Source organism: Scyliorhinus canicula, chromosome 5 (assembly GCF_902713615.1).
Source record: "Scyliorhinus canicula chromosome 5, sScyCan1.1, whole genome shotgun sequence".
NCBI lineage: Eukaryota > Metazoa > Chordata > Chondrichthyes > Carcharhiniformes > Scyliorhinidae > Scyliorhinus > Scyliorhinus canicula.
The window spans coordinates 35671929-35699803 of record NC_052150.1 but is presented as its reverse complement, the minus strand read 5'-3'; the positions used below and the strand labels follow the sequence as shown (position 1 = coordinate 35699803).

The following is a 27875-nucleotide window of genomic DNA, read 5'->3' as shown; positions in this document are numbered from 1 at the left end:
AAAAAAAAACACCCAGGTGGCATTATGTAAAAATGTGTTTATTACAATGTACATCTCTTATAGATCAGATCGAATTCCTGAAACACTTGCTGGGTCACCAAAAAGAGAACACACAAATTATGTTTTCAGCTACAGTGGCACATTTTAAACTATGCCTATGTTATAGAAATAAAGGTCCCAGATCAGCACAACCTTCCTCTTTTATGCAGTGTTCACATTATGAGTCTATTGTAAACCACGATGGCCGCTTTCGATTCCTTTCAATGATCCTCTTCCCCTCATGAGCCTCTGTGGCCTTCTCTTCCTTGTAAAGTATGACAGTTTCCATAGGGGGGGTGTTAAGGGGCCTTCCTTCTTGTGCCTGAATTTGAGCTCGTACAAGGGCCGTTTCTTGTGCAACCTTTTGGTAGCAAAAGGCACACAGCACGTGCTTCAGTTTCAAATTCCCGCAATCTTGACAGACCTCGATGTTGTTCTGAAATGAGAAGAAATTGCAATAACAAGGAAGGAAAAACAAAAGCAAAGAAAATGTGCCCCGTGAGGTTTAAATTCTAAAAGTCAAATTGCTGTGCTATTTAAAGCAAAGTGTGCAATTGCTGAGAAATTGTTTAGAGGTAACCAATACAAACATGCAGCTCCAGCAAGGATGCTTTACACCTCCCACACCCCACCCATGTTACAATAATGGTGGAGGCGGCTCTTTGTAGAGTTCTTTGCAATTAATATCAGTCCATTATCAAAAGCCTTTTTTTTTGTATGATCGTTTTGAAGATCAACCTTCATCATGCTTAGATCTCAGACAGATAATAGATTGCTCATGTGCTGACTGGGTCGGAGTGCCATGCAAGGCAATACATTCAACGACAAATCTTTTTAAACTGTATATGCACAATGTAGTTCCGCACGGATATTTTACAGCCAAAAGGATCAAACCTCATGCAAAGGTTAGGCAAATGGGCAAATATTTGGCACATGGAGTATAATACGGGGAAATGTGAACTTGTCCATTTGGCAGGAAGAATGGATAAGCAGCATACTATTGTGCCTTGGGTGACTGTGGAGTTTGCACGTTTTCCCAGTGTCTGCGTGGGTTTCCTCCGGGTGCCACCTACAGTCCAAAGACGTGTAGGTTAGGTGGATTGGCTATGATAAATTGCCCCTCGGTGTTTGGGCTACAGGGATGGGGTCGGCCTAGGTAGGGTGCTATTTCAGAGGGTCGGTGCAGATTTGATGGGCCGAATGGCCTCCTTCACTGTAGGGATTCTATGATTCATACAGTGACCAATTAGAAAGGCAAGTGGAATGCTGGCATCAATTGAAAAAGAGAATGGAATATAAAAGTAGGAACGTTTTACTGCAGCTGTACAGGGCCTTGATGAGATTAAATCTGGTGCACTGTGTACTGTTTTGGTCTCCTCCGATCAAAAGTGATATAATTGCACTAAAAGCTATTCAGAGAAGGTCCACTTGACTCATTCCTGGGATGTAGGGCTTATCTTATGAAGAAACATTGAACAGGTCGAGTCTCTATCCATTGGAGTTCAGAAGAATGAGGGGTGATCTTATTGAAACATAGAAAATCCCGAGGGGACTTGACAGAGTGGATACCATGTACCACTGCTGTCCAGATGTGTGGAACATCCCATCTCATTGATCTTTTCTTGTGGGGCGAACAGAACAAGGGGACACAGAAGGACAACCTCTTATTCTTAATCTAAAATGGAGATTAGGCGAACTTTTGTTTTTTCTCGGAGGGTTGTTAATCTGTGGAATTCTCTCCCCCAGTGAGCAGGGGAGGCTGGGTCATTGAATTTAATTCAGACTGAGTTAGACAGATTTTTGATAGACAAGCAAAGTTAAGGTTATGGGAGGGGTGCGGAAGACAGGAAAGTAGAGCTCAAACCACAATTAGCTAAGCCATGATGCTATTGAGTGGTGGAGCAGGCTCATAGGGCTGAATGGCCTACTCCTGCGTCCCATGTTCCTATATAACGTTCCATCAAAGCCAGTCTCTGCAGAGAGGGGGAAATTTTATTTTAATATAGGCTGCCTGTTGGTCAGGCTGCCAGCTGAGAACAGGAGCTGCAAGAGCGAAGAAGCGAGTGACAAACAGCGGGACAGGAATAGATGATAGCACGCCCCACAGCAAACTACTGTATCATGTCGCTATGATTCAGAGAGAAGATGCTTCTTTCAAACCCTTTAAATGGTGACTTAATTTCTAGTCTTAGGGGAGAATTCTAGTTTTGCAGAACTGCTTCGGTCTGGAATTCAGTGCCTGAAAGCGTGGTGGAATCAGATTCAAATATAACTTTCAAAAAAAGGAAAATAAAAGAACTGCAGGGGTTTTGGGGAAGGAAAAAGGGTCTGGAACGAATTGGACAGCTGTTTTAGAAAGCTGGCCCAGTCACAATGGGCTGAATGGACTCCTCCTGTGCTATTGATTCTGAACATCTACAGCAAAGGGAAACATGTGACTGACAGCTTTAGGGATCTTTGGGGGATTGGGGTTGGGTGAGGGGGGGGGGGGGGGGGGGGGGGGGGGGGAGATGGAAAGAGCTGGTTAAAGAAGAAAGCAGACACCCAGAGCTGGATTCTCAGTCCCGGAACGCCCGAAGTGTGGGACGGAGAATTGACCATCGGTGGGGAAAAATTAAGATCAGTGCCAAACGCGATGCTCCGACACCCCCCCCCCACTGGCAAACGTGAGCCTGATGTGGCGGACCTCGCTGTGGGCCAAGGGAGCAGCCCCAAAGTCCATCAGAGGACCACCCCCACCACCCACAAAGCACTACCTGCCCACCCCTCCTCTACCAGACCACCCTTCCACTCAAACGTGTGGTCGCAATGCACTTAATTGCATTTGATGCTCTTTGATGTGGTTGATGCTTGTAAACATTGGGGTTTCAACATTTCAAAGTCACTCATCCATGAAGGGAGATGAATGAATCAAGGTTGCAGCTGGTTTGTGGAAGCCGTCAATCACAGCCCAGTATTAGAAAGGAATATAATGGATCCGACGGGTTGAAACACAGGTAACAGCTGTTTTCCTTCCAGGACAGAACATCTGGAGCCTCCAGACAAGTGTTACAGCTGTTATCTTTTTCACTGCTCCTGTCTGGACTGCTCTCTAGCTTCCAGACAGGGGTATCTTTTCTGGGGGGGGGGGGGGGGGGGGGAAAAGAGGAGAACCATCAGGCCGTCCGCTCGTAATGGCAGCCCGATAGTGGGATTTCCTTGTATTCCTCACCATGCATAGATCTGCATAGCATGGGATACAGAATTGCTTCCCATAATTCGCTCCAAGAAGGAATGCAAGTCTGCTGCCATTCTCCCCCAGTTGAAGAACAGTCTCCCGCTGTTGCTGGATTGGATTTCACTGCGTCTAAACCTATACATATTGAGACAGTTTCTAACAATTCTTGACCTTCCACCCCAGCAACAAATAGTAACTGCAACTGAGCTTACTCTACACAACGTACCTTAACTTTTTCCAATTTCCGAACGTCCCTCCTCCGACAGCGGTTGACCTCAATGGTCCGTCGTTTTTTGGGTACTGCCATCCAGAAGATACTTTCTAGGAAGCTTGGGCTGTCACTCTGGTCTTTGTCACGGGATTCAGCTTCAGACTGAGTGAAGTCTACTGGAGCTTGTATCGCCAATGCGGGAGCTGAGGGGCAAAAAAAATAAGTGAATAAATTGTGTTTCATTGACAGAAGAGTAAAATCTCCATGTTTAGGGGGAAGAATTGGATGGACTTGCATTTCACCAAAACCTTTCATGACTGCAGGATGGCCCAAAGCGCTTTTAAATTCTAGTCACTGTTGTGAAGTTAGCAAATGCAGAAGGCAATGCCTTCAGAGGTCACTTTGGTGCATACCATTCTATTTTGGAGACATATGGGGAACCTCCTGTCCTCTCGGCCCTATCCCCACTAAACTTTTGACAACCTAATTTACCCACCTGGCCCCCATATTAGCCAATATTGTTAATGGTTTTCTTTCTTCAAGTTTCCACCTCTGCCTCAGTAGAGAAATGATTCTCAAAGTCCCAAATCACATCCTATGTATGCGTGGCAAAGGTAAACCATTCCCCAGTGTCCTTCCAGACCTGTCTGCAGCTTTTGACATAGTTTATCACACCATCCTCCTCTAATGCTTTCCCACTGTTGTCCAGATGGGTGGGACTGCTCTCACATTCCATTCTGATCCATTTAACTGTAGAATCACTTGCAATGGCTCCTTTTCCTGCTTCCACACTTTTATCTCTGGTGTTTCCAAGGTCCATCCTCAGTGTTCTCCAATATCTCTTTTGCCTTTCCTCAGCAACATAATTCAATGCACAGCCTCACTTTTCACAACACCCAGCTTTACTTCACCATCACCTTTCTTGACTCCTCCACTATGTTATCAGGCTACTTGTTCAGAATCAAGTACTGCAGAAGCAGAAATTTCCTCCAATTAAATATTAGGAAGACTGAAAGCGTGGTGGTCTTCAGTCCCTTCTCCAAACTCCATTCCCTAACCACCAAGTCCATCCATCTCCCTTGCAATAGCCCGAGATTAAATCAGATTGTTTGTAACTATTTGACCCAAGACGAGCTTCTGAACAATACCCACGCAATCACTGCTTTTTTTGCCCCATTAGTGTCGCCCAACTTTGCCCCTGCCTCAGCTCACCGCCAGCGTGCCTACGCTCCCAAGATCGGTGTTAGTCTAATTTCGGCCTCTTGTGCATTGCTTCCTCTGGCCAGCCATTGAGAGCTGTGACTTCATCAGTCCAGGCACCCAGACTAAGCTGTGGAATTCTCGTGCTCGCCTCTCTGGGCTCCTTAAACCTACCTCTTTGACCAGATCTTTGGTCACCAAACCCAACATCTCTACGACGCCAGGAGTCAATTTCTTGCTGATAAAGCCCCTGTATTTACTGCACTAAAGAGGCAATATTAAATAAAAAGTGTCGTTTGCTGTACTTGAACCAAACTTGTCAGATGTAATAAAAGTGGAAAAGTCATTCATTTGCAGCATAAAAAGGAAAAATAAATTTAAAAGGAGAACCAGTTCTCCGAGGCAGAAAAACAGAGAGACAAAGCAATAGGTTTTCAAAAACAGAAACATCCTCAGAAGCAACACAATGCAGTAATGTACAAATAAAGGAACAATCAATCTACTGCAATGTAACCACAATTGCACCAGTCAGAATACACAAGCAGCTGTGATATCATCTGCAGTACCTGCTCAGTAAAGTGAAATGCTCCAGTACTCTCCCTCGGTTCCTGCTGCTGGAGAAATCCCCTCTTTCTATAGCTCACCGAGACCCTCCAGTGACAGAGATCGAGAACAGCAGCCACATTGCGGAACAGTTTCACCCAAAGCTGAATGCGGCACCTGAATCAATGTGCCCAGCTCACAAAAAATAAAAGCTCCCTCACTATCCTGAAAACAACTCTGGCGTCTTCAATCTTTATGCTGCAGAAATCACAGCAGGAAGTATTTGATTATCAACCGCACACATTTATTACGTGCGCTCATTCGTGTGTCAGCCGTGGCAGCGGCTTCATCTCAAAGTCAGAAAGTTGTGGGTTCAAGGCCCTCTCCAGAAACTCGAGTCCATAATCCAGACTGGCACTTCAGTGCCACCCTGAGGGAGTGCTGCTCTGCCAGAGGTGCTATCCTTCATCTCGATGCTAAACAGAGGTGAATGGATCTGAAAGATCCCACGTCATGGTTTCGAAGGAAAGTGGAGAGTTATTCGTGGCGTCTTGCCCAACATTTAGCCCTCAACCAACGCATTATCTAGTCATCAACGCATTTCTGCTGTGGGGCTCTGTCATGCTCAAATTCACTGCCATATTTACTACTTTACCGCATCAACTACACTGGTATTCCATTGGCCATAAAACACTTTGGGACATCCTGAAGTCATGTATGGCTATATAAATACAAGTTCATTCTATTTTGATTGAAAGTGATAGAATAGAGCAGGCTTTTATTTCACTTTCCTTGCTTTACTTAACGTGGGTCAAGCATTAATTCTGTCACAGCAGAAACGCGTGTTGATACTCATCAACATGATCATCTTAAAAGTTTCCTCCTGAAGCCTATAATTATCTTTTTCACTCAACATCAAATGGATCAAAGGAGTGTGTGAATTTTATAAAGATTCTATTAAGATGGAAAGCAGTAGTACACTGCAGGAGCTGCAAAGTCTCAGAGGATGGGAATTGTGACAAAAGAATCAAACATACAGGAAACGTGTTTCAGGGATTTAATGGGTCAGGAAAAATTGAGTCAATTAACACCACAGCCCTTCCGGTGTTCTGAAGCAGTACAATGTGCAACTCACAAACGCCTTTATTCCAAGGCGTAAAAACTTAACCAGGTTTATCGCTTCTGCTTTCCTGTGCCAGGAGAACAAGGACAAACTTCCACCAGCATAATGCAGTAATCGGCATTGACTGGCCCCAGTCCCATTTGGCCACAGAGGCCTTTGACCATTGGGGTAAATTAAGGACTGACAAAGATAAAGTCACCTATTTTAAAAGGTCAGCGAGTCAAATGTGCATGTTAAGGACAATGATTCAGCTCCTCAGCGAGATTACTTTGCAAGGGGCAGAAGGACAACATGTTCATAAGATTCCCTACAGTGCAGGAGGCTGCCATTCAGCTCAGTCTGCACCAAGCCTTATATGGATTGGCCGTGCTAAAATTGCCCTTAGTGTCCAAAACGAAGGTTAGGTGGGGTTACTGGGATAGGGTGGAGGCATGGGTTTAAGTGGGGTGCTCTTTCCAAGGGCCGGTGCAGATGCGATGGGCTGAACGGCCTCCTTCTACACTGTAAATGCTATGATTCTATATGCCCAATTCCCTGCCTTATCCCCGTAAACCCATAACCTGCACACCTTTGGACATGCAGGGTCAATTTTTACCATGGCTAATACACCTAACCTGCATATCTTTGACTGTGACGACCCAGGGAGAACGTGCAAACTCCATACAGGCAGTCACCCAAGCCTGGAATTGAACCCGGGTCCTTGGCGCTGTGGGGCAAAAGTGTTAACCAATGAGAAACCGTGCCGCCCGTTGCTCATCATTTTATTGGTAATCTCCTGACAATTGCAATACTCTGCAGGGTAAATTCATCAAGTGTGTATGAAATTGTGAATGCCGTCACCTCACACAGGTGCACCGTTTGAGTTTAATTTCAAATCAGGCAACGGAAGGGAAATTGGAAGTGAAAAGAACGTCCCTCCCTCAGATTACAAAGGAGCCTCATCTGCCGTGCAAAACAAAACCATTCGCAGAGGCACCACTTGAGGATTGATTCATTGGATTAACTGCATGACTAATAATACTTTCTAGCCTAGAGCCACACTGGTGATGAAACTCTTGTGCTCTTCACAGATAGAGATTTCAGGGTTTGGTGATTTTATGGTTGCATTGACTGTGGGGATTGAGGGCAGTGGGGAATGGATGAAAGGAGAAAATCAAAGCAAAATCTTGACACCGAATGATATCTTAGTGAAAGCAAATGATCAGAAATACAAAATTCCACAAAGAACATGCAAAAGCCGGCACCGTGGGCCCGGTAATGCAGCCGGCGCCGTGGGCCCGGCAATGCAGCCGGCGCCGTGGGCCCGGCAATGCAGACGGCACCGTGGGCCCGGTAATGCAGACGGCACCGTGGGCCCGGTAATGCAGACGGCACCGTGGGCCCGGTAATGCAGCCGGCACCGTGGGCCCGGTAATGCAGCCGGCACCGTGGGCCCGGTAATGCAGCCGGCACCGTGGGCCCGGTAATGCAGACGGCACCGTGGGCCCGGCAATGCAGACGGCACCGTGGGCCCGGCAATGCAGACGGCACCGTGGGCCCGGTAATGCAGACGGCACCGTGGGCCCGGTAATGCAGACGGCACCGTGGGCCCGGTAATGCAGACGGCACCGTGGGCCCGGTAATGCAGCCGGCACCGTGGGCCCGGTAATGCAGACGGCACCGTGGGCCCGGTAATGCAGACGGCACCGTGGGCCCGGTAATGCAGACGGCACCGTGGGCCCGGTAATGCAGACGGCACCGTGGGCCCGGTAATGCAGACGGCACCGTGGGCCCGGTAATGCAGACGGCACCGTGGGCCCGGTAATGCAGACGGCACCGTGGGCCCGGTAATGCAGACGGCACCGTGGGCCCGGTAATGCAGACGGCACCGTGGGCCCGGTAATGCAGACGGCACCGTGGGCCCGGTAATGCAGACGGCACCGTGGGCCCGGTAATGCAGACGGCACCGTGGGCCCGGTAATGCAGACGGCACCGTGGGCCCGGTAATGCAGCCGGCACCGTGGGCCCGGTAATGCAGACGGCACCGTGGGCCCGGTAATGCAGACGGCACCGTGGGCCCGGCAATGCAGCCGGCGCCGTGGGCCCGGTAATGCAGCCGGCGCCGTGGGCCCGGTAATGCAGCCGGCACCGTGGGCCCGGTAATGCAGCCGGCACCGTGGGCCCGGTAATGCAGCATCTAAATTTTATGCGAGGGTCTTGTGATGTTTCCCCAAGTCAAAAGATGCAATAGGTCAAATGTCAGTCTTGGTCCAGTCAGTAATATTCTCGCCTCACAGCCAGGATTGTAGATTTAAATAAAAGCAAATTACTGCGGATTCTGGAATCTGAAACAAAAGAGAAAATCCTGGAAAATCTCAGCAGGTCTGGCAGCAGCTGCAGGGGGAGAATAGAGCTAACGTTTCGAGTCCAGATGACAAAGAGTCTTCATTAGCTCTTTTCTCTCCCTCCAGATGCTGCCAGACCTGCTGAGATTTTCCAACATTTTCTCTTTCGTTGTAGATTTAAATGCCAGCCCAGGATTTGAGTAGTTGGGATGGCACTGCAGGGGAGAGTTGCAATGCCAGAGGTGCCATCTTTTGGGTTGAGATATTCAACCAAAGCCCCAACTGTCTGTTCAGCTGGGATACATGGAATGTAGAATAGTACAGCACAGTACAGGCGCTTTGGCCCACGATGTTGTGCCGACCACTTATCCAAATCAAAGATCAATCTAACCTACACTCCTTCAATTTACTGCTGTCCACGTGCCTGTCCAAGAGTCGCTTAAATGTCCCTAATGACTCTGACTCCACCACCTCTGCTGGCAGTGCATTCCACGTACCCACCACTCTCTATGTAAAGAACCGACCTCTGACATCTCCCCTATATCTTCCTCCAATCACCTTAAAATTATGTCCCCTCGTGACAGCCATTAAAAGGTCTTAGGATACTGCCCACAGAGCAAAGAGGTTCTCCCTACGTCATGGATGACATTTAACCTTTTACCAGCCCGACCAAAACAGATTAGCATTAGCCTGGCTTTCCTCTGCCTGACTTGTGGTCTCTTGTTGTGCTTCAGCAGCTATCCATTGCCTGCAAAGCACGTTGAACTGGAGTGGACTACAGAAATGCAAATCTTTTGTTGGGAGCAGGAGACAAACAAGCCATTAGCAACAGAGAGTCTGAGTAATCATTGTAAATTCATTGAAACTAAAACGTGGAAGAAAGGAAAACATGAAGAAAGCAGCAGCAATAAATATTACAAAAGATGGGAGATCAGTGACAATGTTAAAAGTGAAAGGAAATACATAACACCGAAGAGCTTATTAAAAAATCTCCCCTGTAAATACAGTAAAGAGAAAACTGAAGGCGACATAACGTATATTCTGAAAATATACACAGGTCAAAAAGCAACCAATCAGGAATGACAACAGATTTAACAGCTGCAATCAGCACTAAAACATCTCACACCTGGTCACAAATCTAAACGAGGACAGTCTACTATCTTCTCCCTGTTTTGAAGCACCCATTACTGTTTACTTTTCTTAACCACCCCACTCCACCAGTCATTAATTATTCCAACCATCAACATCTCTGATTTACACCAGAATACAAATACTCAGATGAAAGTACTGGCGTCACTTAGAAGAGGACACAAACTTCCCCTTGAACATTCCCATTTCAAGCACTGTTCAGTCAGCTGTCAAAATAGTGGTTTCACAACATGTCTATGCCTTGAATAGTAAGAACTGTGGTACAGAATGGTCTCAGAAAGACAGACAGCATTGTCAGTGACCCCTCACATCCAGGGCTTTGCCTTCTTCCAGACCCTGCCATCAGACAGAAGATACAGAAGTCTGAAGGCCCGCACATCCAGACATAGGAACAGCTTCTTCCCACAGCTACCAGACTCCTCAACGACTTTCCCTTGGACTGATCTGTTCCCTGCAAGAACACTATTCACAAAGCCCTATGCTGCTCTTTTTCACACTGTAACCAATCACCATTTGTTGACGTACCATTTGTCAATGTACTCTGTCAATTATTCTTTTGTCTACTATGTACCTACTGTGTGCGTTCCCTTGGCCGCAGCAAAATACTTTTCACGGTACTTCGGTACATGTGACAATAAATATCAATCAATCAAACACAAGCAACAGGCACCAGTTTTTTTTTGGGGGGGGGGGGGGGAGAAGAGGGGGCAAAATTCCCAACAGCATCAGGGCGGTGCCGTTTTCGCGATGCTCTGCCCCCTCCAAAGCAGAGTACTCTGAGGCCCACCCCCCAATGTTCCGCCCCGACCGGCTAAGTTCCCGAAGGTGTGGGTCTCTTATGATCTCACCAGTCGGGAACTCGGTGTGATGGCTGCGGACTTAGTCCAATGTTGCCACAGTCAGGGAGGGCTGATCCGCGGGCAGAGGGGGACATTAATCAGGGCTGGGGGAACTATTTTGCAGGCAGGGGTCCACGAGTGGCATCCGCCATGTAGCACGCCACGACGTTGCAGTCCATCACCATGCGCATGCACGGCCTACTCCCAAACAGTAGTTTCCCTGACCACAATCCTGGTTCCTGCATATTGTACATAGATGTGAGTTCATACAAGCACTTGAGAATTGTTGCGTAGAACAGTGTGACTATGCTGACCTCTGCTGCTGATGTGGAGCCGGCTAGAGCCGAGTGCTCTACGCTGCCTTCCTGCTAGCCCATAGCAAAATGGAGAAATCGGTGGCTGTTTTGCACCAGCTTTCCTGGCGTAAAACGCTACCATTCCTACGCATGGGGACATAGCCTCCAAATCGGAGAATCCAGCCCCTGGGTTTGAATCCTCCTCGGAGGCCTTGAATTCAATAAATTGTCAGTATGTAACCAACTAAATTATATAAACGAACAGGGCGTAACATTAAAATAATGACTTTGTTGCAGTGCCTTCCTAGCATGTCGACTGCAAAAATATACACCAGCTCTTCCCAAACAGTCGGCTCCCTGACCACAATCCTGGTTCCTATATAATGTACACAGACGTGGGTTTATGCCAGCACTTGAGAATTGTTGCATAGAACAGTGTGACTATGCTGACCTCTGCTGTTGGTATGGAGCACTGCACTACAGCTTAATCCTAGGAACAGCTGGCCTGTTCCAGCAGCAGCATTGCATTATGCGCAACAAATGGCTTGTATTTGCCAATTCATGAACTGTAAATTCCACCCTCTCCCAACAGACTATGGACTCGCATCATAGAATCCCTACAGTGCAGTAGCAGTAGGAGGGCATTCGGCCCATCGAGTCTGCTACAAGCCTCCGAAAGAGCACCCTAAAGTACTCGAAAGAACACTCTAACCCCACCCTAACCCTGTAACTTAACCTGTGCATCCCTGGACACAAAGGGGCAATTTAGTATGGCCTGTCCACCTAACCTGCACATCTTTGGTATCCCCCTTTCCTGTGTTTGTGACTGTGTCATTCTTTTTCTTATTACCTTGCTGAAGAATTTTAAAATGTTTCACAATGAATAGAAGGTTGCTGGAAGAATGGCAGCCAAGATGCTGATATTCTATTCTCGATCTGGTCACCATATCCAGCTGTCAAGTGGGATACAAGAAGGGAAATAATTTGAAAGTCGATATGGGCTGTTCTTACACACCTTCCAACAGCGGGTTATGGGGTATGGTATTCCGGATGTAGCTAAATAAGCAAGTCCTGGGATAGCACATGAGAATCTAAACACTGAACAAAATTTCAAACAAAAGCACACAGATAGCACCTAATACCATTCTCACACGAGTTTCATTCTGCTGTCAACCTACAAATTTAAAAGTAACAATCTAGCTACATGACCCATGAGCATCTTCTTCAAACTGGCCATCCAAATCCTTCAAATGTTAGCAATTTCCAGCATGTGCCTATTGTATAGACCTCCAACTAAAAATGAAGTACACAGTGCATGAGTGAGACCAAACAATGGGAAATAGTGAGAGCCCTGCTGTTATTCCAATGAGCTCTTATTTCAAGACTATGATTCTTAAATTTTTTTTGTCATGACAAGTCAATTTCAGTTCCGTAATGGCGATGTCGGCGTCTAGCACAGAGATCACGCACCTCATGGTTCCGGTTTGAATTTAGGCAAATAGGGTGGCAGGGACATGAAGACCACTGTAAGTACCCTCCTCAGGTGGGTAGCAGTGCTAAAACAAGTGGTCCAGTCAAACTAAAAAAAAACATATGTACATAAGAGTATTGGTCAATGATTTGGTTTTTGTTACCAATAAAGTGTACAATGTTCTTACACTGTTCATTATTCCTAAAAGGCAAAAACTATTCTCGTTCTAAGGTTACCTGGATCTAAAACTTGAGGCAAATCCAGCCATTGATCCTATAGAACCCTGACAGTGCAGAAGGGGCTATTTGGCCCATCGATTCTGCACCGACCCTCCAAAAGAGCGCCCTACCACAGCCCATTGCCTCGCCCTATCCCCGTAACTCCCCACATTGAGCATGGCCAACACACCCAAGTCTGCACATCTTTGGACTGTGGGAGGAACCCAGAGCACCCGGAGAAAACCCACGCAGACACGGGGAGAACCTGCAGACTCCACACAGTCACCCAAGGCCAAAATTGAACCTTGGCCCTGGTGCTGCAAGGCAGCAATGCTAACCACTGTGTTGCCTGTGGATGGATGACCTGGTTTTGCCAGATGTAGAGACCAACCAGCAAGCTCTCCAAGCTGCTCAGAGCCCCAAGGTAAAATGTAATTCTCGGTTCCAAAAGTGCGAGTCTTTGACGGCATGCCCAGTCTGGCAGGTCCTCGAATGACAGGCACTCAGTTCACTCGAAGCCTCATGCGGCACCTCCTTTGCACCTCTCAATAAAGTACCTAATGCAATATTTTTCCATCTCATGGATTCATTTTCCTAAATCAGAGCGCTAATTTAGTCCAACACATACTAAGAACGGAGAACTATGGCTGGCATGGTGGCACAGTGGTGCTTTGCACTGCTGTTTTACAGCGCCAGGGACCCAGGTTCAATTCTGGCCTTGGGTCACTGTCTGTGTGGAGTTTGTACTGTCTCCCCGTATTTGTGTGGGTTTCCTCTAGGTGCTCTGGTTTCCCCCACAGTCCAAAGATGTGTAGGTTAGATGTATTGGCCATGATAAATTGCCCCTTAGTGTCCAGCGATGGCAGGTTAAATTATGGGGTTATGGGGACAGGGGAGGGTGGACAGGCGAGTGGACTTGTGTAGGGTGCTCTTTCAAAGGGATGGCGCAGACTCGATGGGCCGAAAGGCCTCCTTCTGCACTGTAGGAATTCTATGATACTATGAATAACATTTCAATAAGAACCTTATATCCAGCAAATAGAGGAGAATTTAATCTGAACTGGCTGGACTAGATCAGATTCCAGAGGGGTGGTGGCGCAGTGGGTTAGCCCTGCTGCCTCACGAAGCTGAGGTCCCAGGTTCGATCCCGGCTCTGGGTCACTGTCCATGTGGAGTTTGCACATTCTCCCTGTGTTTGCATGGGTTTCGCCCCCACAACCCAAAGATGTGTAGGCTAGGTGGATTGGCCACGCTAAATTGCCCCTTAATTGGAAAAATGAATTGGGTACTCTAATTTTTTTTAAAAAGATTCCAGAGGTAAAAGGGCTCCAACTCCCACCTTCCTCCATCATGTGTTTTTAAAAAAAACACTGTTTGCTCTTAGAAATTGAGTGATAGGATTCATTCGCAAATACTCTTGCTCGCGTGGATCTAAATCTGGTCACTCTTACGCAGAAAATTACAGGAATAAATTCCCAAAGTTAAAATTGTAAGTGCCAATTGCGTCAGAGGGACAAGAGAGTAAAAATAGTCAACTAAAGATTCTGCTCTATTTTAAAACAGAGCAAGACTACTTAAACACCCTGACGTTTTTGCTCTTATTTATTGCCAGCTTAAAGTAGCTTTTAACCGGATGCATCTAACGTCCAGACTCTGGCCCCTGCAGCCAGGTTAAACTACAAGTTGCACATCATTCTCTTAACCACGGTAGCACAGTGGATAGCACTGTTGTTTCACAGCTCCAGGGTCCCAGGTTTGATTCCCGGTTTGGGTCACTGTCTGTGCGGAGTCTGCACGTTCTCCCTGTGTCTGCGTGATTTTCCTCCAGATGCTCCCGTTTCCTCCCATAAATCCCAAAAGATGTGTTGTTAGGTGAATTGACATTCTGAATTCTCCCTCCGTGAACCCAAACAGGCGCCGGAATGTGGCGACTAGAGAATTTTCACAGTAACTTCACTGCAGTGTTAATGTAAACCTACTTCTGACAGTAAAGATTATTATTATATAATCCTTTTGCAGGATTTTTCCAGACTGCCGGGTTTGCCATCCCACCACCCAAAGATTTGGTTAGGAATGCATTCCCACCAACCCAGGCTTCCTGCAGCTACTTAACACCCCGAGTGAGAGGAGGCAGGATTTCTGCTTTTCGGCTGGGAGAAAGACATGCCGTTTGATTGGCCGGCTGCTCTCTAGCAGTGGTCACTGCTGGGACTACGCGCAGTCCCAGCAGTCTAAAGTCCCGAGCCCACAGGACCAGGTAGGTGCAAAGTTTCATGGTGGGAATGGGAGTGGTATGCCTCGGAGTTGAGGAAAGAGGGGTGAAAGGTCACGATGGCAAGGAGGGGAGGGCGGGGATTGACTGGGATAGTGGGCAGGTGATGATGGCAACCCCCCTGCTCCCCTCTTTTCCAACCCAGGCAGGGTGATCTGCCAGGCTTCCTCCCCATCCCCAAACATCTCCCACTGGCTGACAAATTGCAGCCAGGCAGGAAGCAGCGTTAAATGGGCAACAATTGGCAAAGGGCCTCAACGGGGGTGAAGATGGGCAGGCCACTCTGGGGCTCCCCAGCTCCCCGTAAAATTGCAGACAGCCTGGGGGTAGTTAGGAAGTCAGCAGGAAAGCCACCTAGGCAATTTTGCAGATACCCCATCTGCAAACTCTGTTTTTAGGTGTGGCCGAGGGAAGTGCACCAGGTTGCCCAATACTAGTTCAGAAACTCAAGCTATTCTACAGCTTACTGCAATCACATTCATATAGAACCAGAAGAGCAATGATATTAATATACCTTCCAAGAAACGCAGTTTCACTTCTGCTTCCCCTTCCACTTCTCCCAACTAATGCTGCACCAATGTAGGTAAGGAGCAGATTAAATAAAGAACTTTTAAAATTTTAAACCACAGACTATCAAGTTTATACCAAGAAAAAAAAAAGGCAGCAGGGTAGCACAGTGGTTAGCACTGCTGCCTCGCTGCACCAGGGACCCGGATTCAATTCCAGCCTTGGGTGACGGTGTGGAGTCTGTACTTTCTCCCAATGTCTGTGTGGATTTCCTCTGGGTGCTCCGATTTCCTCCCGCATTCGAAAGATGTGCAGATTAGGTGGGCTATGGGGATAGGGCAGGGGAGTGGACCTCAGTAGGGTGCTCTTTAGGATCGGTGCAAATTCGATGGGTCGAATCGCCTCCTTCTGCTCTGTAGGAATTCGATGGTTCTAACCAAGGAGGGAACTTATGGTAAGAAGAAAGTAAAATTCTGCAGAAGCCGGAACTCTGAACTAAAAACAGAAAATGCCAAAAACACCCAGGCAGCATTTGCAGAGAGAAAGAACAGAATGCTGAATGTTTAAGGTTGATGATCTTTCTGACAATTTATTATGCTCCAAAAAGTTTCAGAATGATTGTACAATGCTACATTATTCACAGTAATGAAAGGTTAGCAGCAGAGTATCCACCTGCCAAGGACTAGGGCAGTACCTTACTTGTACGCAGGAGTCAGTGTTTCACATGGGATGTCCTAGTAATGTTGGCAACCACCAATAGCTGGATGGGAAGGAGCGAACATTTAATCACGTAATTGAATGGTATTACTTGTCAAGTAACTTTTGTCAACAATCAAAATAATTCAATAAGATTCAAGGCCACTGACTTGAATTTGATTTGTCACGGGTACAGAGGCACAGTGCAAAGTATTGTTCTGCGGACAGTCCAGACAGATTGTTCCATACATAGGACATACATAAATACATAATGTAAATACATAGGCACAGGCATCGGGTGAAGCATAGAGTGTAGAACTACACAGTAGAGAGGGTGTGTGATGAGATCAGTTCTGCCCATAAGAGGGTCATTCAGGATTCTGGTAACAGCGGGGAAGAAGCTGTTTTTGAATCTGCTAATGTGTGTTCTCAGACTTTTGTATCTCCTGCCCGATGGAAGAGTGAGTAAGCCAGGTGGGAGGGGCATTTGATTATGCTGCTTCCCAAGGCAGCGGGAGGTGTAGACAGAGTCAGTGGATGGGAGGCAGGTTCGTGTTAGGGACTGGGCTGGAGTTTTAAAAATTTCATCAACTTTGTTTCCAATTCCCACTCCTCCTTCACCTCCATATGCTTCATGGCTGAGATTTTCCTGCCTTTCCTTGGCTTTTCCATCTCTTATGCGGAGACGAGATTGCTTACTGATATCTAGTAGAAGCCTACCAACTCTTCAAACTACCTTGACTATATACCTCCAAACCCATTTCCCATTAAGGATTATACTCCTTTGGCCTTGTTACTCCATTGCATTTGTTCTGACAATGGCCCCTTCATTAATAGTGTTTCAATTTCTTTGGACAGCGAGAGTTCGTCGCAGTTTTGCTGTTGGGATTTTCCTCTTTCTTTTATTTGTTCTACCACTATCCTCTTTTTCCCTTGCGCAGCTTCATCCCTTTTGTCATTTAATCACTCCTGCTTCACAGCCTATGACAGACTTTCCCATTTATTTGCTTAAAACCCAATACATCTCGAAAAATTTTCAGTTCTGATGCAAGATCATAAGCTCTGCTCTTCTCTCGCTACAGATCCAGCCTGACAGGCTGAGTATTTCCAGCATTTTCTCTTTTTATTATAGTTATCTTGCAACAAATGCTTGTGTCATAATTCAACTGCCTCTGTTGTTTTTTCCCCCAGACCTTGGACAGCCTGGTCTCTCCTCAAGAGTAAAACCCAAGATCGAATGAAAGCTGCCAGTCTACATAAATAATAAGCCTGTGACTGACTGAAGGAGAAGGGGAACCAGTGGGTGCAATATATTTGAACTTCCAAAAAAGGTGTCAAAAGGCGATTACAGAAAATTAGGATTATAGGATTGGGGGCAACACATTAACCCGAATTGAGATTGGTTAATGGACAGAGTAGGAACAAACAGGTGATTTTGTATGGCAGGCTGTAACTAGCGGGGTACCAAAAGAATCAATCCTTGGGCTTCAGCTATTTAAAACCTGTGCTATTTACAATCTGTATTGATGACTTAGATGAGGTAACTAAATGTAACACATCCAAACTTGCTAATGGCAAATTAGGCAGGAAAGTAAGCTGTGAGAAGAATGTGGAAAGGTTGGGCGAGTTCTCAAGACAATTTGATTCAATCCTGTGGCATCAGGAACGGCACATAGTACACAGCAAAGCGTTTGCCCCCCAAGGAAACGTGCTCTAGTACCAGGGGGAACTCTTTTTTTTGGCTGGAGTCATACCGAGCACAAAAGGAAGATGCTTACAGATGGAGGCCAATCAGCTCAGCCCCACTGGGTATCATTGCAGGGGTTCTTCAGAGCAGTGTCCTCGACCTAACCATCATCAGCTGCTACATCAATAGCCTTCCCAGGAGTGGAGATGATTGATGGTGACGGTACAGCATTCAGTTCCATTTGCAATACTTGAGATAATGAGGAGTTCCCTGCCCACATCTCCAAGGCCTGGACAATATACAGGCTTGGGCGGGTAAGTGGAAGTAACAACTGTGCCACACAATTCTGCCATAAATAACTCATCTCCTGCTTCTCCAAAGCCTATCTGCCATCAACAAGTCACCAGAAGTGTGATGGAACATTCTCCACTTACCTAAATAAATGTACCTCCAACAACACTTGAGAAGGTCGATAATATCCAGATGAAAGTGGCTACTTATTTGGCACCTCACCCACCACCCTAAACATTGACTCCTACGATCACTGATGCACGGTTGCATCAGTGTGTACTATTTGCAAGATGCAATGCAGCAACTTGCCCAGGTCCTTGGACAGCTTCTTCTAAACCAGTGACCTCTTCCACCTTGAAGGGCAAGGGTAACGGATATATGGTGACCACCCTAACTCGAAACTCCCCTCCAAGTCACAAACCAAATATAGCTGCAATTCCCTCACTGTCATTGGGTTAAAGGCCTGGAGCACTCTTCCTAACAGCACTATAGGTCTACCTATACCACAGGGACTGCGGCAGTTCAAGAAGATGGCTCACCACCACCTTCTCAGAGCATTAATAGGCTAAGTAACTGGAGCCCCATCAGAAATTCCGATGGTCACCACTAGTCACAACCTACAATTATAGTATCTGTCCATTGTCCTCTCTATCTCCTGTTTCTCAGCTAATTTCCTCACCTGATCAATAACCTGTTCTCAATGCATGAGTTTTAGCCTTCATCAAATGTGTTCCAAAACTTATATGAATAACAGCCAGAGACATACAATTGTCCACTACTTCAGTCCCATTTTCAAAAACGTCAAACAGATTCATCAAACGTGACCTACCCTTTGCTGTTGGCTCTCTGATCACTTGACAATCTGAAAGGTGTTCATCTTCGATTACACACCGAGGTAATTTATTAGTAAGAGATATTAAGGTAACCTGTTTATAATCCCCTGGTTTCCTGCTCACCTTTCCTGAATAGTTACAGGGCAGTCACTCTCAGTGGCAGAGCGATAAGTACAATTCATGAACATGGGCACCACTGGTAAAGCCAGTATTTTTGTGCATCCTGAATTGCCTTGAACCAAGTGGCTCGCAAGGCCATTTCAGTGGCAGTTAAGTCAATCATTTTTCTGTGGGTCTGGCATCATAAGCCAGATTGGGTCAGGACAGCAGATTTCCTTCCCTAAAAGGACATCAGTGAGCCAGATTGGTTTTTACAACAATCGATGATAGTTGTCACGATCATCATTACTGTGACTAGCTTTATTATACCAGATTTATTAACGGAATTCAAATTTCACCAGCTGCCGTGGTGAGCGTTGAACCCTTAACGTCACAACATTAGACGGGGCCTCTGGATTACTAAGGCAGAGTTTCAGCATCTACCTGTCAAATCCCCTCAATCGTGTACATTTCAATAAAATCACCTCTCATTCTTCTAAATCCGATGTGAGTAAAGGCCCAACCTACTCAATCTTTTATTAAATCCTAGTCTCAGGACACATTCTCTGAACTGCTCCCAATGGAAGTGTATCCCTCCTGCAGCAACATGACCAAAAATGTGCATAGTGCTCTCGGCCTGGTCTCACCAATATCTAATGTAGCAAGACCTCTCTACTTTTATAACCCCCTTGCAATAAGGTCCAACATTGTATTTGCCTCCCTAGTTACTTGCTGAACCTGCACGCTGACTTTGTGATTCATGTATTGTACAGGATCCCCAGATCCCCTGTACTGCAACATTCTGCAATCTCTCTCCATTTAGATAATATTCTGCTTTTCTATTACTCCCGAGTGCATGCAAGTTCACGTTTTTACATAGAATGCTCCATCTGCCAACTGTTTTCCTCTCACTTCACCTACTATATCTCTGCATCTTCACAACTTGTTTTCCCTACCAAGGCTTCTCCAGCCTTAAATTTTAACCTCTTCACCCAGTCCACACTAGTTAATCTGCCTTCACACCCTCGTATTTGTTTTAATTTAAAACTCTAATTATGGACCCACAATCCTCACTTTCAAACTGCGAAATTTTATCACATTATGATCAATCGTGCACGGTGGATCTTTTACTATGAAGTCTTTAATTAATCTTGCCTCATGACACATTACCAGGTCCAAAGCAGCCTGGTATGTTGCAGAATGTTTTATTCTAAGAAACTGTCCTGAATATACCCTACGAGCTTAACCTCCAGGCTACCTTTGCAAATTTGATCTGTCCAATGAACATGAAGATTAAAGTCACACGATTATTGCAGTACCTTTCTTGCAAGCCCTCTATTATTTCTTGATGTGTACTCCGTCCTATCGTGAGCTGCTTTTAGATGGCCTATAAAGTATGCCGACCAGTGATTTCTTTCCTTTGCTATTTATCCCCACCCAAACTGATTCTACATCTTAAAAACTTTCTGAAGCATGACCATTTCTCATTATTACACTGGTTGCATCATTTCAAACAGATGTATTCTACCTCCTTTTTCTTTCCTCCAGTCTTTCTGAAATTTTGAATACAGCAGTGGGCTAAACAGCTGGCTTGTAGTGCAGAACAAGACCAAGCAGCGCAGGTTCAATTTCCGTACCAGCCTCCCCAAACAGATGCCAGAATGTGGTGACTAGTGGCTTTTCACAGTAACTTCATTGAAGCCTACTTGTGACAATAAGCGATTATTATAATATTCAGTCTCCACTCTTAGTCACCTTGCAACCACCCCTCCTCCCATAATGGCCAACATATCATACTCATTTATATTTATTTGTGCTATCAATTCATCCATCTTGTTTGGATAAGGAGCTTTTAATTCTGTCTTTTTACCATTTTTGCCTATACTGATGTTTATATATTCTGTTCCAGTTAGACTCAGTTATTATGCTATTGCCTTGTCCTGTTTCACTTTCCACATCTCCCCTCTCAAATCTTTTCCCTGGCTATTTATTTTAAAGTCCACTCTCCAGCTCTAGTTATTTGATTCCCCAGACCATTGTTCCAGAATTATTCAGGTGAAGATTGTCACAACTACCTCTTTCCCCAGTACTGGTAAGAAGCCTTACAGCACCAGTACTGGTGCCAGTGCCCCATGAATTGAAACCCATTTCTCCCACATTTATCTTGAGCCATGCGTTCAGCTCTCGAATCTTATTTACCCTATACCAATTTACTCATGGCTCAGGTAGAAATCCAGATATTACTTTTTTGTGCCTTTTAATAAAGTTCCAGCTGTTCATACTCCCTGACTAGAACCTCTTTCTCAGCCCGACCGATGTAATTGGTACCCACATGGACCACGCCACTGAATCCTTCCCCTCCCACTCCTCTCCAGTTCCAAGGAGATCTCCTCAACTCTGACATTGGGCAGATAGCTGATGTAGAGAACTGCATCCAACCTCCTGACTATACTATTTCCAACTACACTTACATTGCATTTAACTCCACCCCTTCACCACAGTGCCGTGGTCATCTTCCAACCTCTTCCATCGGTCAGGAAATACAAAAGTCTCAGAACATGCACCAACAGGTTAAAAAACAGCTTGTTCCCTGCCATTACCAGATTCCTGAATGATCCTCTTATGGTCTAAACTGAGCGCTCCACACATCTCCTATACAGAGTAGCCCCACACTCCTTAAGCTTCACCCAATGTCAGTGTCTGTGTATTTATGTATGCCATATGTTTCACATATGGAATGATCTGTTTGGACTGTATGCAGAACAATACTTTTCACGGTACCTCAGTACACGTGACAATAAATCAAACCATCCATGCTCATTCTTTCTGCAATCCCTGCTCTCATTCACACAAGCTACAAGAGCATCAAATTAGTCAGAAAACTGAAAGGCCCGATGCTCTCCAGTGCTACCTCTGGATCCCCATACCTTCCTCACTCACAGTCACACCCTCCTATCCAACACCAGTGATCAAATTAAAAATACGTAGCATAAGGGGTGTTACTCCAAGTCGGAACAAAGCGCACAAGCAACTTTCCCTCTCTCTGATGCATCACAGCATCCAAAGCTCGGACTTTAGTTCATCAACTCTGAGCCAAAGTTTCTCAAGCTGCTGTTGCTGTGGATCACAGAGGTGTCCACCAGCACACATATGATATAAAGGACATACATCACTTTCCTTGGCATCATTACTGTACTTTATTCAACAAATTAAGTTTAAAAATATCACTCAATGGTAATCTATAGTTATATCAAGTGCATTAACTAGTTAAGCTATAAATTTTATGCATTCATGGAGTGACAAATATGCGCTCCGAAAGCTTGTGTTTGAAACAAACCTGTTGGACTTTAATCTGGTGTTGTAAGACTCCTTACTGTACTTAATCCAAATAGATATTGATTTCTAATTACTTATTTTTATGAACTGCAAAAAATCTGTCTGAGTTCCATAATTGGAAGCATGGTAGCACAGTGGTTAGCCAGAATGTGGCATCTAGGGGCGCTTCACAGTAATTTAATTGCAGTGAGCCTACTTGTGACAATAAAGATAATTATTATCATCCAGCAGAGGGCAGCAGAGCAGAGCTACTGATCAGCTGTTCTGGGGGAATTTGCATACGTGCAGTGCGGTCAGCCTAAGTTGAAGGGGAACCGGCGAAGGAGACCCAAGGAGTTTGAGTGAAGACAAGCATCCAGCAGAGGGCAGCAGAGCAGAGCTACTGATCAGCTGTTCTGGGGGAATTTGCATACGTGCAGTGCGGTCAGCCTAAGTTGAAGGTGGTTTGTGGAGGGGCTGTTGGCAAGTGACAGTTAAACCCGAAACCCCACGGTGGTTGGGAAGCGGGAGCAGGGGCCTGTCGTGAAGGTGAGTGAGTGCCTTTAAATTTGCTTAACTTTCAGCGGGAGCAGGGTTTGAGGTAATATCAGGTAAGCTCTTCCTTTCTTTTTCTTGTTTTTTTTAATCTAGAGGTGATGTCAGGGAAGGCAGTACAATGCTCCTCCTGCAGAATGTTTGAGGTGAGGGACGCCGTCAGTGTCCCTGCTGATTTCATCTGTGGGAAGTGCACCCAACTCCAGCTCCTCAAAAACTGTGTTAGGGACCTGGAGCTTGAGCTGGATGAACTTCGGATCATTCGGGAGGCAGAGGGGGTCATAGATAGGAGCTTCAGGGAAGTAGTTACACCAAAGACTGGAGATAGATGGGTAACTGTAAGAGGGACTGGGAAGAAGCAGTCAGTGCAGGGACCCCCTGCGGTCGTTCCCCTGAGTAACAAGTATACCGTTTTGGATACTTGTGGGGGGGACGACTTACCAGGGGTAAGCCATGGGGTACGGGCCTCTGGCACGGAGTCTGTCCCTGTTGCTCAGAAGGGAAGGGGGGAAAGGAGTAGAACATTAGTAATTGGGGACTCAATAGTCAGGGGCACAGATAGGAGATTTTGTGGGAGCGAGAGAGACTCACGTTTGGTATGTTGCCTCCCAGGTGCAAGGGTAAGTGATGTCTCGGATCGTGTTTTCCGGGTCCTTAAGGGGGAGGGGGAGCAGCCCCAAGTCGTAGTCCACATTGGCACTAACGACATAGGTAGGAAAGGGGACAAGGATGTCAGGCAGGCCTTTAGGGAGCTAGGATGGAAGCTCAGAGCGAGAACAAACAGAGTTGTTATCTCTGGGTTGTTGCCCGTGCCACGTGATAGTGAGATGAGGAATAGGGAGAGAGAGCAATTAAACACGTGGCTACAGGGATGGTGCAGGCGGGAGGGATTCAGATTTCTGGATAACTGGGGCTCTTTCTGGGGAAGGTGGGACCTCTATAGACAGGATGGTCTACATCTGAACCTGAGGGGCACCAATATCCTGGGGGGGAGATTTGTTAGTGCTCTTTGGGGGGGGTTTAAACTAATTCAGCAGGGGCATGGGAACCTGGATTGTAGTTTTGGGGTACGGGAGATTGAGAGTATAGAGGTCAGGAGCACAGATTTGACTTCGCAGGAGGGTGCCAGTGTTCAGGTAGGTGGTTTGAAGTGTGTCTACTTCAATGCCAGGAGTATACGAAATAAGGTAGGGGAACTGGCAGCATGGGTTGGTACCTGGGACTTCGACGTTGTGGCCATTTCAGAGACATGGATAGAGCAGGGACAGGAATGGTTATTGCAGGTTCTGGGGTTTAGGTGTTTTAGTAAGCTCAGAGAAGGGGGCAAAAGAGGGGGAGGTGTGGCGCTGCTAGTCAAGGACAGTATTACGGTGGCGGAAAGGATGCTAGATAGGGACTCTTCTTCTGAGGTAGTATGGGCTGAGGTTAGAAACAGGAAAGGAGAGGTCACCCTGTTGGGAGTTTTCTATAGGCCACCTAATAGTTCTAGCGATGTAGAGGAAAGGATGGCGAAGATGATTCTGGAAAAGAGCGAAAGTAACAGGGTAGTTGTTATGGGAGACTTTAACTTCCAAATATTGACTGGAAAAGATATAGTTCGAGTACATTAGATGGGTCGTTCTTTGTACAATGTGTGCAGGAGGGTTTCCTGACACAATATGTTGACAGGCCAACAAGAGGCGAGGCCACATTGGATTTGGTTTTGGGTAATGAACCAGGCCAGGTGTTAGATTTGGAGGTAGGTGAGCACTTTGGAAACAGTGACCACAATTCGGTGACCTTTACGTTAGTGATGGAAAGGGATAAGTATACCCTGCAGGGCAAGAGTTATAGCTGGGGGAAGGGCAATTATGATGCCATTAGACATGACTTAGGATGTGTTGGTTGGAGAAGTAGGCTGCAAGGGTTGGGCACACTGGATATGTGGAGCTTGTTCAAGGAACAGCTATTGCATGTTCTTGATAAGTACGTACCAGTCAGGCAGGGAGGAAGGGGTCGAGCGAGGGAACCGTGGTTTACCAAAGAAGTGGAATCTCTTGTTAAGAGGAAGAAGGAGGCCTATGTGAAGATGAGGCGTGAAGTTTCAGTTGGGGCGCTTGATAGTTACAAGGAAGCGAGGAAGGATCTAAAGAGAGAGCTGAGACGAGCAAGGAGGGGACATGAGAAGTCTTTGGCAGGTAGGATCAAGGAAAACCCAAAAGCTTTCTATAGGTATGTCAGGAATAAAAGAATGACTAGGGTAAGAGTAGGGCCAGTCAAGGACAGTGGTGGGAAGTTGTGTGTGGAGGCTGAGGAGATAAGCGAGATACTAAATGAATACTTTGTCAGTATTCACTCAAGAAAAAGATAATATTGTGGAGGAGAATGCTGAGACCCAGGCTATTAGAATAGATGGCATTGAGGTGCGTAGGGAAGAAGTGTTGGCAATTCTGGACAAGGTGAAAATAGATAAGTCCCCGGGGCCGGATGGGATTTATCCTAGGATTCTCTGGGAAGCCAGGGAAGAGATTGCTGAGCCTTTGGCTATGATTTTTAGGTCATCATTGGCTACAGGAATAGTGCCAGAGGACTGGAGGATAGCAAATGTGGTCCCTTTGTTCAAGAAGGGGAGTAGAGATAACCCCGGTAACTATAGGCCGGTGAGCCTAACGTCTGTGGTGGGTAAGGTCTTGGAGAGGATTATAAAAGATACGATTTCTAATCATCTAGATAGGAATAATATGATTAGGGATAGTCAGCATGGTTTTGTGAAGGGTAGGTCATGCCTCACAAACCTTATCGAGTTCATGGAGAAGGTGACTGAACAGGTAGACGAGGGTAGAGCAGTTGATGTGGTGTATATGGATTTCAGTAAAGCGTTTGATAAGGTTCCCCACGGTCGGCTATTGCAGAAAATACGGAGGCTGGGGATTGAGGGTGATTTAGAGATGTGGATCAGAAATTGGTTAGTTGAAAGAAGACAGAGAGTGGTAGTTGATGGGAAATGTTCAGAATAGAGTTCAGTTACGAGTGGCGTACCACAAGGATCTGTTCTGGGGCCGTTGCTGTTTGTCATTTTTATAAATGACCTAGAGGAGGGCGCAGAAGGATGGGTGAGTAAATTTGCAGACGACACTAAAGTCGGTGGAGTTGTAGACAGTGCGGAAGGATGTTGCAGGTTACAGAGGGACATAGATAAGCTGCAGAGCTGGGCTGAGAGGTGGCAAATGGAGTTTAATGTGGAGAAGTGTGAGGTGATTCACTTTGGAAAGAATAACAGGAATGCGGAATATTTGGCTAATGGTAAAATTCTTGGTAGTGTGGATGAGCAGAGGGATCTCGGTGTCCATGTACATAGATCCCTGAAAGTTGCCACCCAGGTTGATAGGGTTGTGAAGAAGGCCTATGGTGTGTTGGCCTTTATTGGTAGAGGGATTGAGTTCCGGAGCCATGAGGTCATGTTGCAGTTGTACAAAACTCTAGTACGGCCGCATTTGGAGTATTGCGTACAGTTCTGGTCGCCTCATTATAGGAAGGACGTGGAAGCTTTGGAACGGGTGCAGAGGAGATTTACCAGGATGTTGCCTGGTATGGAGGGAAAATCTTATGAGGAAAGGCTGATGGACTTGAGGTTATTTTCGTTAGAGAGAAGAAGGTTAAGAGGTGACTTAATAGAGGCATACAAAATGATCAGAGGGTTAGATAGGGTGGACAGTGAGAGCCTTCTCCCGCGGATGGAGGTGGCTAGCACGAGGGGACATAGCCTTAAATTGAGGGGTAATAGATATAGGACAGAGGTCAGAGGTTGGTTTTTTACGTAAAGAGTGGTGAGGCCGTGGAATGCCCTACCTGCAACAGTAGTGAACTCGCCAACATTGAGGGCATTTAAAAATTTATTGGATAAGCATATGGATGATAAGGGCATAGTGTAGGTTAGATGGCCTTTAGTTTTTTTTCCATGTCGGTGCAACATCGAGGGCCGAAGGGCCTGTACTGCGCTGTATCGTTCTATGTTCTATTATTAATTGCAAATTGGACAGACTTATCCTTCTGAAGCCATGTATAGCTCAATGTCCTCATCTTCCATACTCTTTCAGGATCAGAGATGACAACAGAAAACTTCATAAACTGTTCATCGGCACAGTAGCTGAGTGGTTAGCACTGTGGCTTCACAGAACCAGGTTCCAGGTTCAATTCTTGGCTTGGGTCACTATCATTGCGGAGTCTACACATTCTTCCCGTGTCTGCGTGGGTTTCCTCCCACAAGTCCAGAAAGACATGGTATTAGGTAATTTGGACATTCTGAATTCTCCCTCTGCGTACCCGAACAGTGTCAATGCTCCCATTCAACTTTTTATAATAATAACCTACATGTGACAATAAAGGTTATTATTATAAAAAGTTGAATGGGAGCATTGTGAATGTTGGAGCTTTTACATCAAAAGCAATATGCACGGCCCAAGGATTGAGAGTAATGTTGGGAAAACTGTGAAAACCATACATATCAAACTCCTCATCTGCCATTTACAGGGGAATGCCATTCAGAATAAAAAAATATACAGCAGCACCACCATTACAACAGATATCAGACACAATTGAACACACACCTGATGCCATGGATAATAACTGTTACATAGACAGACAGCCAAAGGAACCCAGGGGTAGATGGTGGGGTTCCTGGATAAACACATTCTTCACTGTCCTTACTCTGCTGTTACTACCCTCACATTCTCACCTAAACGTTGCTGTAGGCCCAGCCCGTGCAGCAGAGCTCGTTCCAGCGTTGACCAGGACGGAAACAGTCGCTGTAACGACGCCATTATACAATGGGCTGGAGGTCAGAATAAGATGCAAATGTTACAAGAATTCACCCCGACCACGCAAGCGCGACAATTATGGCGCGCGCGGATAAGCTGGCAGCTTGGGCACGTGATCACGGCCTCGCCCCCGCCTCTTGGCCGTGACGCTACTTTTCGCACTACAGATTCCGGCGTCCCACGCGCGCCACTGT

At 46.2% G+C, this 27875-nt stretch overlaps 1 protein-coding gene across 2 annotated transcripts; it reads right to left on the bottom strand.

Annotated features, from left to right (window-relative positions):
• Positions 1 to 17: 17 nt before the first annotated feature.
• On the bottom strand, positions 18 to 27782 carry mrpl32 (mitochondrial ribosomal protein L32). 2 transcript variants are annotated; one of them, XM_038796901.1, is made up of 3 exons: positions 27600 to 27782; positions 3483 to 3670; positions 18 to 475 (listed from the first exon to the last, which is right to left on the bottom strand). In XM_038796901.1, the coding sequence occupies exons 1-3, from the start codon at positions 27682 to 27684 to the stop codon at positions 218 to 220; spliced, it is 531 nt and encodes a 176-aa protein (XP_038652829.1). In that variant the 5' UTR covers positions 27685 to 27782; the 3' UTR covers positions 18 to 217. The 2 variants fall into 2 exon arrangements, with proteins under 2 accessions (XP_038652829.1, XP_038652830.1); XM_038796902.1 differs by lacking the exon at positions 27600 to 27782 and adding an exon at positions 27472 to 27502.
• Positions 27783 to 27875: the final 93 nt, after the last annotated feature.